Consider the following 17,332-nt stretch of genomic DNA (forward strand, 5'->3'; position numbering starts at 1 on the left):
GACGACGACGAGATCGTCATGAAAGGACCCGCCGTCGCCCGGGACGATCGCGCACGTGCCTGCAGGGTGGAAGATTTAAGGGCAAGGGGACGAGAGCAAGAGCAAACGTTGGTGTAGCTGAGTAGCGTGAGAGTGTGCGATCGTTACTCGGCGATCCGAGCTGGACCAGCACAGGGGCGCTTAGAAGTAGAGAGCGTTAAACTAAATACGATAATCACGTTATTTAGGGGCGCCATGAAGGGACTAACTTGAGTGGTGTTGCCTGGTCGCCAAACGAAAATGATAACCATTCATAAATTTATTATTCCAAGTACTAGAGATTTAAAAATCGCGAAACTTGGTGTATCTACCAAATAACCCAATAGCATTCAATTTCAAGAGTAATGTACCAGTTTAATTTTCATGTTATAACCCCCTTAAAAGTATTGGTAAAGAAATGAAGACTTTTAGCGCTTGTGATTCCCATAATTTACACTTACGGGGATGAATTCTAACCTGGGAAAGCACCACACAAAAGGCGTTCTCGAGCTAGGAGGGGTGAGAACTGGTAGCTCGTCGCAGGTGTATTGATAGACCCTCTCTAATTGGAACGGGAGCTTCGAGAAAATGGGCTGCTCCAAGCTTTCAACCGGATAGTACTGCCACAATTGAGATTTGCCATTTCAGTAGCAGAGGACAAAGAAGTGCACAGCGGCGTAATTAGCAACTGCAAGAAGTTGTCTTGGCATAAACAGGCATCTTAGTTTTCAAAAACATGCTACAGGCGGCCTTAAAGTACCGCGTGCCCAGCGAAGCAGGGTTTCAGCACAAATTTGGCGCTATAGTATGCATGGCTAATCAGCCTGCTGCGGGGAAAATACCTCAAAATAGACCTTTAATCACGTGAAGGTATGCACAGTTTTGTAGGAGTAGGCAACGACATGTGACGATAGTGTTAATTTCTACACTGACAAGATGATCCTTTATACAGCACATGCATTGCAAGCAGTACGGGCAACATCAAGTCGCAAGGTAAATGGCTGGAAATAGATTTTTCTGAAATACCAATGACACTTCTAGCGAAAAAGGGATGGTACGTTAAGATTAAAGCAAAATTGACCTATTATTAATATTTTCGCGGTTCCGGGAGCTTTTGTGGGGACCATGAGTGTTTTTTCATAAACTTAATCGAATTGACCTACAATGCGTAAAACAGCCAAGGGATAAGCCTGCTTCTTAAGCAAAAATCTTCAATGTCAGTAATTTTTTTTAATTACACTTCTACCATCGTGGATTTAGGGAAACCAATTATTTAGCAATGCCGGCAGCTTATTTTTACTGGAGACCCCCTTAAAATTTGAATTTCATTGATCATAAAAGGTTTTTTTTTTTATTTAACGTATCCTAACGTGTCTGGGGAGTCTAAGAAAAGATACGATTAAGCCACCAATTAAAGTGGCAGAGATAATAGGAAAACAATTTTTGAGAAAAAAGATCGCTTCGAAAATTTGTGGCCGGCAGGATAAGAAAAAAGACGTATTCATGGAATGAGGTAGAAATATTTTATGGAAGCCCGGCCATGCGCACGTCACTGCAGCGGGATGCTTGGTGGCGAGACTGCCCCAGTGTCGTTGCCTTATTTGCCACAATAGCAAGCAGATATATTTATTCAATAAGTATTCAAAACTCGTCAGGTTCAAGTTCGCCATTTAGAAAAAAAAACAGTAAAATCTAAGAGTTCAGATGCATGCCCATTTTTCTGTTCAAACGAGACGTACAGGTACCTTGTATTCAGACGTTGCTTTCTTAATTAAACAAGTTCACAATTTCTGCCGTCCTCTTATCGAGCAGTCTAAGCATATTTATTTTGAAAGCGTTTACACTCACATTGGTTCCAGTTTTGTTTCGCAGGACTTATGCGTTGGTAAGTGTTCTCGCATTATCATGGACACAATCCTACTGTGCGCTCTTCAGAGTCTAGTACCCTAATCTCGAGCTCACGCTCTTTACTGAAAACTAAATTTGGCGTACTCTTCAGCTTAGCGACATAATATTAGTTGCTCTGGCGTCGTGATCATAAATTTCAGCCTAAATTTCAATACGGTTGCTTAATTATTCTGCACTTTCTACTTCCTGTCGTAATGGTTGCTCTAAAAACAGTTCAAGAAGTTTAGTTCTCTCCTTAATCCTTTGAAGTTCGAAGCGTATTAAAAGGTAATTACTGGGTGTGGAATTATTCGTTCGTGATTGTTGATAAAATCTGTTTATTCAAAAAATAACAATTACACAATTTCTATTTTTAAACTAACTTTAGAGACACTACTACAATAATTGAAGGTGTCGTTTCATTAAAAAAGTATCCAAGTAGCCACGCATGAAGACACATTGTGTCGTAGTGCCCAGTTCCACGTCTCTGAATGGAGGTTTTCTGCCCATCCGCAAAATAAAATATAGCTGTTTGTCAACTTATTCTTTCATTGACCGATGGGTTTTGTGAATTTTTCTGTACAGTGTGTGCCGTTGTTAAGAGTGAAACAATACCTTTTGGCGTCTTCTAGTGTTCTTGATGCCATGTACCTCTGAACTATCATCTGGTCGAGGCCCGTACGATAGAGTTTTGACGCAGCGAGGCCAACAAGGCAAGACCAGACGTTTTCATCCTTTGTAAAGTCAAGGCTGGCACTGAAAATAGATGGCATGTTTTTATTTATTTAATATACTGCGAACCTTCCGAACAACACAGGAGAGGAAAAAATAATTTCAACAACACCAAAAGAACACCACACTTGCACACTCATACGGGCCCTCAGGCTTGTACAGACAGAGTGGTCCCCCAGCACACAATATGACATAATCTACAAGCATGCAAATATTCAGGAGGCAAACAATCGAGCAGTCTTGACTCAAACGACTTCATATCCGTGCATCCGACGGCTTCATTAGGCATAGCGTTTCATTCTACTATTGCTCTTCGAAAAAAAGAGTATTTAAAAGCGCCATTTTTGTAACAATTAGGCATAATTGCCCTAATCTGGCACGTCCTTTGAAAACGTGAATTTGGAGGGCGCAAGTACGATTGCTGTTCTATCTTTGTCAAATGGTTGATAATTTAAAACTTATTTTAATGGGGATATATGTCTTTGCGTTGTCACCAAATCCAGCTCTGCTCGCTTCTCATTGTATAAACAGATTTCATGCGCCTGTATTTTGAAAAAGAAAATCTAAAAGCCAAATTTCCCGTTTTTTCGATTTGAGAAACTGAATATTTCATATATGCATCCCATATAACACATGTATATTATAATACTGGACGCGCATAAAACTTGTAAGCTGTTAAATGAACGTGACTATTACAAGGCCGTAGATGACTTTTTTGAAACAATTACTTTTCGCAAGCTTAACATTACTGAAGAAAAAAAAAACATTTGGCGCCTATATGAATCTAAACGGGTTCATGCCGGTAACAGTTTAGCCATGCCGGTCAACAGTTTGTCAATGGGGTCACCAGTATGGCTCAAAGGGATTCCCCGTTTGAGCCATAACGGTCACCTATTTGTGCAGGCAGGTCGCCCCTTTGGAAACCGAGTCACTCGTCTGGGCAAATGGGCCACTCGTTTGGGCAAAGTTGTCGCACGTTTGCTCAAACCGGTGACCATGTTGCAGAGACTGGTGACCGGTGACCGGCAAACTGTATCGGTTTTATCAAACGGCTCTCTAGAGCCCGTTTGATACTGAACGTACAGATCGGCGGCATGTGCATGCCAGTTTCAGCCGTGGCAGCCTATGTTTCCGGAAGGTCGGGGGCGCCGGTTCACCGATTTCAAATCGTGCGCGTAATGCAAGTAATTATATTTATATTTTGACTGAGCTGATATTCGCTAAAACTGCAACTGAAATAAACAATATATATATATATATATATATAGGTGAGGCAGAGTAGCTTGAGAACAATAGACCGGGAAAATGTAATAAGTCAGAGATCCGTACTTGCGGAGTTGCTATGCAGGAGTTTATTGCATGTATTTCGACAGTTTCGCCGAGAGGCTCGGCTTCGTCAGGAGATGGCATACATGTGAGGGCATCAGACTGTGCAAAGCAGTAAGCGGCCAAGGGGGCGAGGAGAACGTGACGACACAAAAATAAAAGTAAAAAGACATATAAAAAAGCAAACAATTAAAACAAAATCAAACGCCCGAAAAAAAGAAAGAAAAGGGGGAAAAAAAGAAGTTTTATTTGAGCGCGTTTCCTGTTGTCTGCTTCACCAGCTTGTCATCCTCTGTTGGGCCGTCGGTCTGTTGCGTGTGGCTGGCTTCTAGATGTGCTTGCATCGCCTCCTCAGCGTCTCGCTGTCGCAGTTGGTCCAGGTGCTGGCGCTGTTGTCCATCTGGCGAGTTCAGCGTGACCATCCGCATCCCTTGCGTGGATGTTACAGTTCCCGGTATCCATTTTGGACCACGCTGATACTGGCGTGACCAGACGTGCGTTCCCGGAGCAAGTAGCGGTGACTTGGCGATTGAGGACGATGGAGAGCCACGGCGTGCTCTGGCTTTCGCCCGCTTGGGAAGAAGCTGGTTAGTCTCGTCCTCGGTTGACAGCCCAACAACAACTCAGCCGGCGAATTGCCGTCTTTGACAGGAGTGCACCGGTAACGAAATAAAAACTTGGCAGTCTGGTTTTGTAGAGAGTCGTCTTTGTTTTTCTTTAGGCCTTGTTTAAGAGTGCGAACAGCCCGCTCGGCTAACGCATTCGACTGCGGGTAATATGGTGCGGTTGTCAGATGACACGCGTGGTTTTCTTTCAAAAATCGCGCCATCGCCGCGCTTGAAAACTGCGGCCATTGTCCGAGACCAGTGTCTCAGGGAGGCCGAAACGAACGAAAATTCCTCTAAGGACATCAATGGTTGTGTCCGCTGTTGCCGTCTTCATTGGGACAACCTGAATCCATTTGGTGTCCAAATCAACCAGGGCAAAAACCATGTGACCGTCCATAGGACCGGCAAAGTCTATGCGCAGGCGGAACCAGTGTTTGTTAGTTTCTGGCCACTTTGATGGAGCGCGAGCCGCGGGAATCGGCCAACACTGCAGGCACTGCGGGCAATTTTTTACAAGTCGCTCAATTTCTTGGTCTAAGCCCGGGTACCCAAACATTTTCCGGTCAAGACTCTTCATTGCCAAGATCCCGGGATGGGTATCCTGTAGCTCCTTCAGCATGCACGCTCTCGGAGCTTCCGGAGAATCACTCGATGACACCAGTAGATCAGATCGTAGAACGCCATGAGTTCATGTCTTCGGACAAAGTACGGCTGGAAAGACTGCTGCTCCGTGCGCAAATGTGTTGGCCACCCGCCTTTAACCCACCTCTTTACATGCCGGAGGATCTTGTCCTCGGTGGTGAGATCCGCCAACTGCTGTGCAGACAGAGTTCGGTCATCTAAGGGCTGACTGTACAACAAGTACTTTATAAGCTCGCTACTGCTGCCATCCCCTTCTTCCGGCAAAGGCAAGCGACTAAGGGCGTCGGCATTACCATTCTGCGGCCCTTTCCGGTACTCGATGTTGTACTGGTATGCTGAGAGAAGCAATGCCCACCGATGAATTGTGGCCACCGCCATTTGGGGAATCGGCCGCTCCGGATGAAACAGTGCCGTTAGTGGCTTGTGATCGGTCACCAGCATGAAGCGGTTTGCGAGCAGATAATCCCGAAACTTTAAAACTCCAAAGACGAAGGCCAGCGCCTCCTTTTCAAGTTGAAAAAATTTGCGTCCCGTTGATGTCAGTGTCCTTGAATGAAACGCTATCGGGAAATCCCTTCCGTTTATGCGATGTGACAGCTCGCGCCGAGTCCGTACGGTGATGCATCACATTCTAGTCGCAACTGCTTCCGGGGGTCATAATGGACCAGAAAATTTGCGTCAGCCGTAGAGTGCTTCGCCTCTTGGAAGGCGTTCTCTTGGTCTTGGCCTTACTGCCATGATGCACCTTCTGCAAACATCCTATAAAGCGAAGCCAAGGTCGCTGCCAGATTGGGTAAAAATTTAGCATAATACATGACTAACCCCAGGAAGGATTTCAGCTGGCTTACCGATCTCGGTCTCGGCGCTGCTGTAACTGCCTCGAGGTTGTCTCGCTGAGGGTGCATACCCATGGCGTCATTCTTGTGTCCCAAAAACAACACTTGCTTCTCTCGGAACTTTCATTTGGCTTGGTTCAACTTAAAACCACTGTCCCGTAGCCGCTGAAATACCTGCCGTGGTGTCGATGTATCGCTCTCTTTTTTCTGCGACGATAATGTCGTCCTGATATACTTTAACACGTGGAAGGCCATGCAGAAGTGACTCGATACGGCGTTGAAACAAAGCTGGGGTCGACGCGATGCCAAAGCCAAACGGTTGTAGCGTTACAATCCTTGGTGCCTGTTTAACACAACCATCTTACGAGCCTCCCCGTCGAGGGGAGGCTGATTGTACGCATTGCGTAAACAGAGCGTGCTGAATACTTCTCCTCCGTAGAGGAATGAAAAATTGTCGTCAATTTTCGACAGTGGATACTGCTCCAGGTGTGTAGCAGGGTTGACCGTTAGCTTGAAATCGCCACACAGCCTTATATCACCGTTCTTTGCCACCGGAACAACTGGTATAGCCCACTGCGACATACGGATCGGGGAGAGCACCCCATCTGTCACTAGACGGTTGATTTCCGCCGTCACTTTTTCACGAAGCTCATATGGCACGAAACGCGCCCTGCGGAAGCGGGGAGAGCACCTTCCTTCTGATATAACTTCACGGGTGGGCCTTCACAGCAGCCCAACTTCTTTTCGAAGACGTCAGTAAATTCCTCCAGCATTCTCTGCACCGGGGCGTCTCCGCGCAGCACGTTTACATGAAAGAGAATTTCCACTTTTAGCAGCGACGCACCAACGTCTTCGAACGCTTGAATCGTGTTTCGGCAACGCAGTAAGGGTCCTTCGAAATCTACAACGACCAAAACTCTCCTCACCAGTGCTTGCCCATGCTGGACCCTCATGGAAATTCTACGGAGCACCTGCAGAGGCCTCAGGAAGCACGACAAGCGAAGGGGAGTGTCGTGTCCGCTCGTGTGTAACAGCACCAGGGACAGAACGAGAAAAACGACGACGACAGGGCGCGTGCGATTCTTGGGGTGATCGGGCGCCATCCACCTCGAACGCTTTCATGTGAAGTATTTCTTGATGTAACCGATGTAAATGAGCATGTACAGTCATTATTTCAACTAGTAAACATCGGCGACGAGGACGGGATTCCTCCCATCCTGGCCAAGCAGCTCACCGGAGTTGAAACAAGGTGACATTCACCTCACTACCTGGTCCGGCCAGGCACTGCAAGTCTTCGGTACAACAATAGTGGCTGTACGCCACAAAAACAAGACGTACCAGCTACCCCTACTCGTGGTTCAAGGCTCTGGATGCAGCTTGCTTGGACGCAACTGTTTCGGAACGCTGGGCACCACGGTCAGTGGCATTCACCTGACAGGAGGATGTTCCGATATTACACAACTCCTCCAAGATTTTGATTCAGTTTTTTCCGAAGATATCACGGGTAATGCCGGAGCACTGGTGCGCCTGGAGCTGACAGAGGAATCGACACCGAAGTTCCTCAAGACACGACCTGTTCCGTTTGCCCTCCGTTCTAAAGTCGACTTCAGGAGCAAGGGATTTTGGAGCCAACACAACACTCTGACTGGGCTACTCCGTTGGTATTGGTGCGCAAAAAGGATGGGAACCTTCGACTTTACGGCGATTATCGGAGCACCGTGAATGAAGCCACAAAGAAGGCATCTTACCCACAACCTACTACAGAGGACGTCTTGAGCACCCTGCGAGGTGGGACAACTTTCAGTTCACTAGACATGGCACAGGCGTACCAGCAACTCCCCGTGACTTCAGCTACATCGGAAGTACTCACCCTAAACAAATTGAAAGGGCTTTATAAGGTGAAAAAACTTCCCTTCGGTGTAGCCGCAGCCTAGCCATTTTCCAACGATTCATGGAGAACACTCTGAGTGGACTGCCCGGGGCCTGTGTGTTACCTCTAGGATATTATCGTCAGTGGCACCGCGGAACAGGAGCACAGAGAGCGGCTGACAAGGGTGCCACAACGCCTTCTTCAAGCAAACTTGCGACTGAACAAGGGAAAGTGTCGTTTCAGCGTGCCGGAGGTATAGTTCCTGGGCCACCGGATTGATGCCAAGGGAGTACACAAAACAGAAGACAAGGTACGAGCCATCGTTGAAGCACCAGCGCCCACAAGCGAGCAGACTCTACAGTCGTTTTTAGGCCTACTAGCCTTCTACGACCGTTTTTTGGAGCAAAGGGCTACAGTAGCATTATCACTGTATGAGTTACTACAGACGGACAGCCCGTGGAAATGGGAAGACCCACATCATAAAGCTTTTGACGAGCTGAAACAGCTTATTTTGAAGAAGACTGTCCTGACACATTATGACGAGACAAAGCTTCTCATCACCACGTGTGATGCCTCGCCTTATGGCGTAGGTGTAGTGATGGCGCAGCAAGACAGCTTGGGTAGGGAGGCTTCCATAGCTTTTGCCTCACGAACATTGGCTACAGTAGAACGCAATTACGCTCAAATAGACCGGGAGGGCCTGGCCGTGGTGTTCGCAGCTTACCACTTCCACAAGTACATTACGGGACGCCACGTGACATTCGTAAATGATCATCAGCTACTACTGGGAATTCTTGGACCTCGAAAGCTTTCCCCCCGCATGACTTGCTGGTGTCTGAAGCTAGCGGCGTATGACCACGACCTTAAGTTCCGGGCCGGAAAGATGCGCCAGAACGCTGATACACTCAGTAGGCTGCCACAACAAGAGCGCATCGAGGAACCCCAGGTCCCCGGCGACATTCTAATGTTCGAAGCATTGCCACAACCACCCCTGACAGCAGACGTTATAGTGTAAATAACACAGGAGGATGCCAGACTCTTAAAGCTCTAAACAGCGATACAAGAAGGTACGGTGCAGCAGCTCAAAGGCGGCGACTTCATACTTTACCACAGAAGAGCCAAGGAACTAACTATTCATCGCGGTTGCATCACCTGTGGAACAAGGGTTGTCATTCCTACAGCTGCACGGGAGCAAGCCATAAGCCTGGTTCACGCAGGGCATCGAGGAGTAATAGCTATGAAGACTTGCGCTCGGAGTTACTTGTGTTGGCCGGGGTTGGTTGAAGACATTCAAACAACCGTTGGATCTTGTGATCCATGCCAGCGTACACAGAGGAACCCAGCAGAAGCCAATATTCTGCCGTCTCCACAACCGTCGACACCGCGGCACACACTGCATGTGGATTTTGCACGTCCCGTGGAGGGACGCACTTTCTTGGTGGTGGTGAATGCCTTCACCAAACGGCTGGAGGTACGTCAAGTAAGCCATCCTACGTCGGCGGCAGTCATCGATGTGCTGCGATCCCTGTTTGTGACGTTTGGAATTCCACAGAATGTATTGTCGGACAACGGGACAGCTTTCGTCTCTGCTGAGCTTGCAACGTTCTACAAGAATAATGGGATTCAGCACGTCACGTCGGCCCCGTACCATCCTACCACTAAAGGGCAGGCAGAACGCTACGTCGGCGAACTAAAAAAGGCACTAGCACGGGAACCATCTGGATCAGTGAACCTACGGCTATCGAGGTTTTTATTCCGTCAGCACGCTGAAAAACCGAAAAACATCACTCATTAACCGATATCTTTAGAGGATCGCCGTATTTTTGGAAAAACAAGTGCGCGATTGAACACGGCCGACGACACAAGGCACGTCACGATTCTCATTCCCTCTCCTCCTTGCTATGTCCCGTCGAGCTGGTGAACCGATTCGAGGAGGAGAGAAGCGAGGCCGCTTCCCCTTATTCTCAAATGTACTAGGAGGACAATCGCTGTTGAAAGTTTACTCGTCTGTTGCTAGTTGAAAGATGTGGTTGTGTTGTCCCTGTTTTAATTGTTTTAATAGCCCTCACTTGATCGCACCCTTCTTTTCCGAATGTACGGCCTACTGTTCTAGATATCTATATATGAGTGATATTTTGGGGATCGTAGCGTCCCGTTCAATGATTCTGCGGCAATATGTTGGGAAATCCAAATTTTGGTTCAGTATCTTTTTAAGGATGCTTATTCCTATCTTAATTTATTTGCTACGTTATTTTGATAACACTCCTAATTGTGAGCTTTGTTTCCCCTTTCTTTTTCTAAGTGTGTTTTTTTTAGTGGGTAATATAAAATTTGGCATTCTGAAAAAAAAAATTATTTTTTTGTGTTTTAGGTTTACATATTTAAGACTTTGTATTCGTGAAGTCCACAAGGATACTACTATATACGTATAAGCAGCGTGAACATATAGTTATGCATAACCTGTGGATGCTTCCAATACATCGCTTGAACCTGCAAAAATGACTGCTTAACGAGAAAACACAATTATCACAGGTACCGCTCCGCGCACGCACCAGCTTGTAATAGAATATGCACTTCTTAGAAAAATAAATAAATAAAACAATAAATATTACGCCAGTATATATATATATATATATATATATATATATATATATATATATATATATGTAGAGAGAGAGAGGGAGAGAGAGAGAGAGAGAGAGAGAGATAGATAGATAGATATACATAGATATATAGATAGTATAGTGGTGTTAACTTAACCTGAAATAGGTAAACGCTCTGAAAAGTTTAGAAGTACAATCACCCGCGGCCTGTTCTCCGGTTAGAACGCGACCAAACATTGCGGCAATTTCTGTGGGATATAAATTTTAAAAAAAATGTGTGAATTGCTATGTTTGGTTGCCCTTTTTATTAGAAAAAAAAAAAGCCACGCGCAGCTGTAATTCTTGTATTTCGACGTTCCAAAATACTATTTTATGTCGATACTCTTTTATCAACCCTGGATGCATTTCCAGACGCTCCACAAGGGGTGCTGTGTATCTCTCCGTATTTGAAGTCTTGGATCGCGTGCCGTCGCTCTTGCTCGTAGCGGCAGCAGCTAGTTCGGCTTTTTTTCTGTTCTGTTTTATTTTTGGGGCGGTAAATCAAGGATGGCATATCATTTTGTTTTATCCGTTCGCTGGTTAGTTTTGTCTCGAGATTCTTGGTTCGACGTGTGAAAGAAGCAGCAGGAACTTTGCTCGGCTGAGGCACCGCAGGTTTTCAGCTCCAGGATATTTTCTGCACGTGTTCCAGCTCTTGAACCAGCAAGACCTTCCTAGCAAGTGTGGTGTACTTTCGTGTTGTGTGCGAGCGCGCGGTGCATGCATGCATCTACAAACGCCCCTCTACGAGCCCAGGACTTCGTCACTTCTACGCCAAAGCCTCCTTGAGCAGGGTCATGCTTGTGTCATACCTGAGTTTAGTAATGTTAATGGGTCTTCGCCCAAGCCCTTTATGGTTTTCTGTCTCACTCGGTATGTAGCAGCGGTACACAACGATTAATTTTCTACGAACGTTAAGGCAAACATCGCTTTCGGTCTTTGACAATGGTGAGATGTTGGCGTTTTGCAGCCGTGGGTTCGTGAACAGATCAAATAGGTTCGACCCATACTGATCGTCGTCTCACCCGTGCGAACGCGCTTGGGCGACGGACGGTGCGCGGACATGCCGTCACATGATCAATTTATCGTTGAAATTGTCCATAACCAACTAACACAAACTCCCGTAAATCATAGTTGGTCCTGCTGTTTACGCTTCCTTTCAACCTCCTCTCTTGGCGGCGAGCGAAGGCATGCCCTATCGGAAAGACCAGTTTGAAAACCGGTATTTGGACTGGTCAAACTGGTATTTGGACTGGTCATACTGGTCTAAGACGAAATTAAACTGGTGCAACTGGTAGCCAGGCTGGTATAACTGGTAACCATATTGATCTAAATGGTCACCAGATTGCCTTCTGACTGGTCACCAAATTGGCCTGACTTCACCATATTAGCCTAACTGGTCACCAGATTGGCCGAACTGGTCACCAAATTGGCCGACCTGGTCATCAGATTGGCCGAACTGGTCAGTAGATTGGCCGAACGGGTCAGCAGATTGGCCGAAGTGGTCCCCAGACGCCGAACTGGTCACAAGACTGGCCGAACTGGTCCAACTGGTAACCAGTTGACCAAACTGGTCACCAGATTGGACGAACTGGTCCGACTGATTACCAGTTTGACCCCTTTTTCTCACTTTTTATTAGCTTTCTCACTTTGATTTATTGGCTTTCAAATAATTACGGCATGACCGAGCGTTTACTTTTAGATGCGGAGCATCTCTTGCTCGGGCGTCGTTGTCCGCACTCACACTACGCATGCGCAACTCTCCTCCTTCCCTCTCTCCAACAGCTGCGCGTTACTCTCTCCGCTCTCTCTCTCTACCAGCTGCGTGCACTTCGCGTGCGTTCGCTCCTACTCACACCGCGCGCGCATGCGCAACTCTCCTCCTCTAGTCTCCTCTCCTTCAAGTGTGAATATAAGCAGCGGTAGCGCGCTGCGCGCGTTCAAGGGGAGGAAGTGGCCGAGTGGGCTAACGCGTCTCAGCTCGGAGCGTGAAGCAAAAGCTTGCGCTGGGAACCTCCTGGGTTCGATCCCCGCCGCCCCCGCCCGTTTTGATCTGGATGAGTTTCGTACCGTTTCACAGTAGTGATCACTACTGCGTGGTGCACGTTAAAAAAATACACCATCTTCTCGAAGGGAGCCAGGGGGTGATGCGGAGCATCGCGCAGTTTCCAACAACGTTCACGCAATGTGTGATAACCAACACAAGTTAACAACGTAATAACACGCAAGTTAAAAACGTTACTAACACCGTTAATAACGATCCGCGATGCTCCGCATCATACCATGGTTCCCCTCGGGAAGATGGTGTAATTTTTACTGAGAGATTGATCCCCTAAGCCGTTCAAAGTACTCAAGGTATGACATTGTTGGAAAAAAATCGACATGCTGGCAATATTTTTGATCGCTTAGGCGGTCACCGAGAAATTACGTACGTTCAAAACGACCAGTATAAAATACGGAAACGCAAAACTCGGAAGTAGTGATCGGGTTAATGTTCGGTTTTATTGATGTTTGTATGTGCCGTGTATGTTTATGCGCTCAGTGTATGTTCAGTTGATGCTTGTAGTGGGCGTATTGTGTCTACATTTGTGTACAATAAAGATTTACGAAGCACAGTGGTGGCGTGAACAAATAAACAGAGCATATTTTTGTCGAACCAGCGTGACAAGTCAACCAGTGTGACCAGTTCAACCATCATGACCAGTTCAGCCATCATGACCAGTTCAGCCGCCATGACAAGTCAACCAGTGTGACCAGTTCGGACCACCTTGACCAGTTCCACCATTATGAAAGTGGTCAAACTGGAGCAATAATCGAGTTTAAAACTGGTACCAGTTTGAACTGATCTTTCGAGTGGGGTGGGGATACGAATCACACATACTAGGGTTTGATTTCCGCTTAGCCGAGTGGTACATTGCGCGCTGCAATGAATTGCGCTTAATTATGATTACATATTTTTAAATCATTCTCATTCAATCATTTCTCAATGCTTATGCGTTGCCTGCTATGGACTAGCTATGTCATTCATTATGGTGTTTTGGCCCGTATGTTTAGTTTTTTTTCTCCCACTCGAGCATAACGCTTTTCGCATGATACTCAGCCTATACACAGATTCTCTGTCCGAATCGCCATTTTCCCGTACTATCGCGGCAAGGGCGGCGCTATTACAGAAAGTGGTACAGCACCAATTCAAATCAAATTACTTTAAGTTATATATATATTAGAGTAACTATAAATTAGATTGGAGCTCGACTACATCCTGGGTTAGCACTGCCCTTGCCTACGATAGTTCTGGAAAGGGCGATCACAACGCCAGCTTCTTCTGCCGGAACGACAACTGCGGCTACAAGACCTGAGGTAGCGGAGAACATGAAACAACCCGGCCTGCCGCTACTCCTCATTATGCACCGTAAAAGCAAATGAGATTTCTTCATTGGTACGAGCCATAAAGGTTGAATAAAAGCAAAATTTAGAGTTATGTTTATAGTGAAACGTAAATTAAATACATTTGTAGATTACCTTACGGTCATTAATCACAAAAATAATTTTGGGGGTTTGCTTTCACATATTTGTATTAATAATATATTAAAGATTTTCCTTCGAGACGTTTTCAATAGAATGTAAATGACAATATTGGCATAGTAACAACGGTGTAGGATTGGACTAAGGTACTTAGTGTCACTGTAATGTATTTTCTACTCGAAATAGAGCACCTTACTCAAGAACGTATGGTCGTAGATTGATATCACTCAAAGGACGAAGCTTGAAATGACCGGAGTGGGAGTCGTATGTGATCTTCACAATTATCGTGATAGGTGCGACTATCATGATCATGGCCTGCACGCAATCCGTCCACACTACGGCTCTCAAGCCTCCCTGCAAGTAGAAGGTAAGTGGGTATGCAACAGATTACATATATAATTATTATTGTAATTCTCGAATTAAAGTAGTGCCAATGCAAGATGACAACGAAAAAATACCAACAATTCAGACACTTTATAAGTTATCCAGAACGGTGATTCACACGTAATAAAGTATATTTCACACAATGAAGGTATGCACAACGTGAAAGTAATTTTCCTACCTTTTCATTTCGCAATAAGAAAAAGCTGGCATGTTTTCTTAGTTTTTACTAAGTAATCGTGCTACTTGGTAAAACGTTTGAAGCAGTTCCTCAATGAAGACTGAAATCAAGCATTAAATTTCAATTGCACTGCGAACCACGAAAAAGAAAAAAAGACATCAGAAGCACTGCCTCTCTTATACTTTCGGCTTCGTTAGAGATATTTATCTTCTGGTCTGGGGGTGTGTTGTATTTTGTCAGAACGAACTAAATTAGGTAACAAATCTATTAATACTTTGCTTCTCAGTCTGATTTGGTAGCGTTTTGCGACACGAAAGCTGTGCATTATTTTAACTTGGTTTGCTTGATGTTTTGCTGACATTTTTTTACCAACTGTGCCCGATTGGAACGTGAAACTAAAGATACCAGAAACAAATAAGATGAACATATTAAAAGCCTGAGACGCATGGTTCCAATAGACGAGCAATGAAACACTTTTTAAAATATGCAGTAGGGTACGATACTAGTGGCAATAGATTTTCTACGAGAACCACAAGAATATTGCGTAATAGCAGCAACGCAATATAAACTTGCGTAGCTTTATGCTCCAAGACATGCTAGACCTCACTCTTTCTAGTGCCAAGTTCATGATTACAGATTGTTTCAACAGTACAGATTTGATTTAGCTGTAAATTCTTATAATAAAGGGAATCTGAACAGTTACGGGGATAAAGAAAAGCTACATGAACGGCAGCGTTCTAAACATTGAGAGTGGCAACCGTCCTCTTCGCTACTCTTGTTGCATTATTTTATCCCTGTAACTTCACCAGCATGCTCTAAGCTGTCAAGTCTGAAAACATTATCGAAAAAATCGAGTCAGAGACCAATTCTAAGGAATTTGTGTCCTGTGAATTTCACTATCACGAACAATTTACCCGAAGGTATCAATCAATGAAATAAAACCGAAAAAGCCAACCTCTGAGTGCAACGTCATACCCAGAGTTTTCAATTGCCTTGCACTAGCGGCTTGCAAGCGAATGCGAGAAGCGCTCTTGTCTGCTCGGGTGAGGCTTGCGGAAGGCGCGCAAGTGTTGAATTATCTTTATAATATAGCATGATGCGCTCCTGCCATCGAACGCGAAGGGAAGTGTGTGTGTGTTTGTGTGTTGGAGGGGGGGGGGGGGGGGGGCTTCAGCACTGATTTGAAGCTCTGTTGTGTCTACTTGGCAATTAATCTGAAATATACTTTTGATTTTCATTTTTCATTTTTTCATTTATTTATCCCTTAAATGCCCACGTGGGGCTTTACATAAGGGAACGGGCAGTATTTCTAAGATTTAAGTACACCGGTACAAACAAGAAAAACAAACAAAAGATAGCAAAAACGTCAGTTACGCGCCGTAAAAGGTGGCAAGTGCTTCTCTAAATTTTGAACTGTCCGATATGATTACTATTGGATCTGGCAGTTTATTCCAATTGGTAACGGAAAGCTGCAGGGGAAAAAATTTAAAGGTATTGGTCCTCAGAGCGGATAAAAATAGTTCGCAGGAATTATCTAAGCGACGGGAGATATGAGGAGCGGGTATACAGTACAAAGTTTTCTGGAAAGGAAGATGGTAGTAAAAATTATGAAGAATAGTTAAGGCGGATACCGTCCTACGCGTTTTGAGAGAAGGAAGACCAAGTTGAGCTTTAAGAGTGGTGATACTAGTAGGGAAGGTATAATTTCGATGAATAAACCGTGCTGCGCGGTTTTGGACTGCTTCTAACATATATTCTAAAATTAACTGATGGGGATTCCAGACAGATGAGGCGTACTCTAACTGGGGACGGACAAGTGAGGTGTATGCTAATAATTTAGTTTCCTTGGAGGCAAGGGAGAGATTGCGTCGCAGAAAGCCGAGAGCCTGATTAGCTTTGCTAATAATATAGGTTATATGATTTTCCCATGAGAGATTGCTTGTTAAGTTAACACCGAGGTACTTGTAAATTGGTACATTTTCTATTGTATTACCGGAAAGGGAGTATTGAAAGTTTATTGTGTTATGTTTCGTAGTAAAGGTCATTTGTTTGGTTTTATTTACATTGATTTGCATCTGCCACCTTTCACACCAAGATTCAATAGCACATAGATCAGCTTGAAGCTCTGCACAGTCAGAGCGATTGGTTACTTTAGAATACACAACACAGTTGTCAGCATATAACCTAATTGAAGACTTAATTAGCGAAGGTAAATCATTCACATAAATGAGAAATAACAAAGGACACAGCACGGTTCCCTGAGGTACTCCAGATGTGACCACTATAGATGAAGAGCAACTATTGTTAAGGGTGACATATTGTGTTCGGTTTGAGAGGAAGTTAGCTATTCAATTAATCAGAGTTTCATCAATTTGAAGCGATCGTAGTTTTAATAATAAACGTTGGTGAGGAACCTTGTCGCACGCTTTGGAGAAATCTATAAAAATAGCATGCGTTTCTGCACGAAGATGTAGGTTTTTATGAATGTCTCTTACGAATTCGAAAAGTTGGGTATCACAGGACAGAGACCGCCGGAAACCGTGCTGGTTTACAAAAAGTAGACCATTATCAGCCATGTAGTTCATAATATTTGTGTATTGATATGCTCCATCAACTTACTTGCAACACAAGTGAGAGAAATAGGCCTATAATTGCTGGGGCAGTCTTTGTCACCGCTTTTATATATT

At 45.0% G+C, this 17,332-nt stretch overlaps 1 protein-coding gene across 1 annotated transcript in view; it reads right to left on the bottom strand.

Moving 5' to 3' along the window:
• Nucleotides 1-17,332, bottom strand: part of LOC8043514 (sodium-coupled monocarboxylate transporter 2) — a 93,758-nt gene that overhangs the window by 63,892 nt on the left and 12,534 nt on the right. Inside the window, exons 5-6 of the mRNA XM_042292809.1 lie at nt 14,280-14,437; nt 2,521-2,661 (exon numbers count right to left, since the gene is read on the bottom strand). Of these exons, the coding sequence (XP_042148743.1) occupies nt 2,521-2,661; nt 14,280-14,437 (299 nt within the window). The remainder of the gene's footprint in view (nt 1-2,520; nt 2,662-14,279; nt 14,438-17,332) is intronic.

Source organism: Ixodes scapularis, unplaced genomic scaffold (assembly GCF_016920785.2).
Source record: "Ixodes scapularis isolate PalLabHiFi unplaced genomic scaffold, ASM1692078v2 PGA_scaffold3__209_contigs__length_174095766, whole genome shotgun sequence".
NCBI lineage: Eukaryota > Metazoa > Arthropoda > Arachnida > Ixodida > Ixodidae > Ixodes > Ixodes scapularis.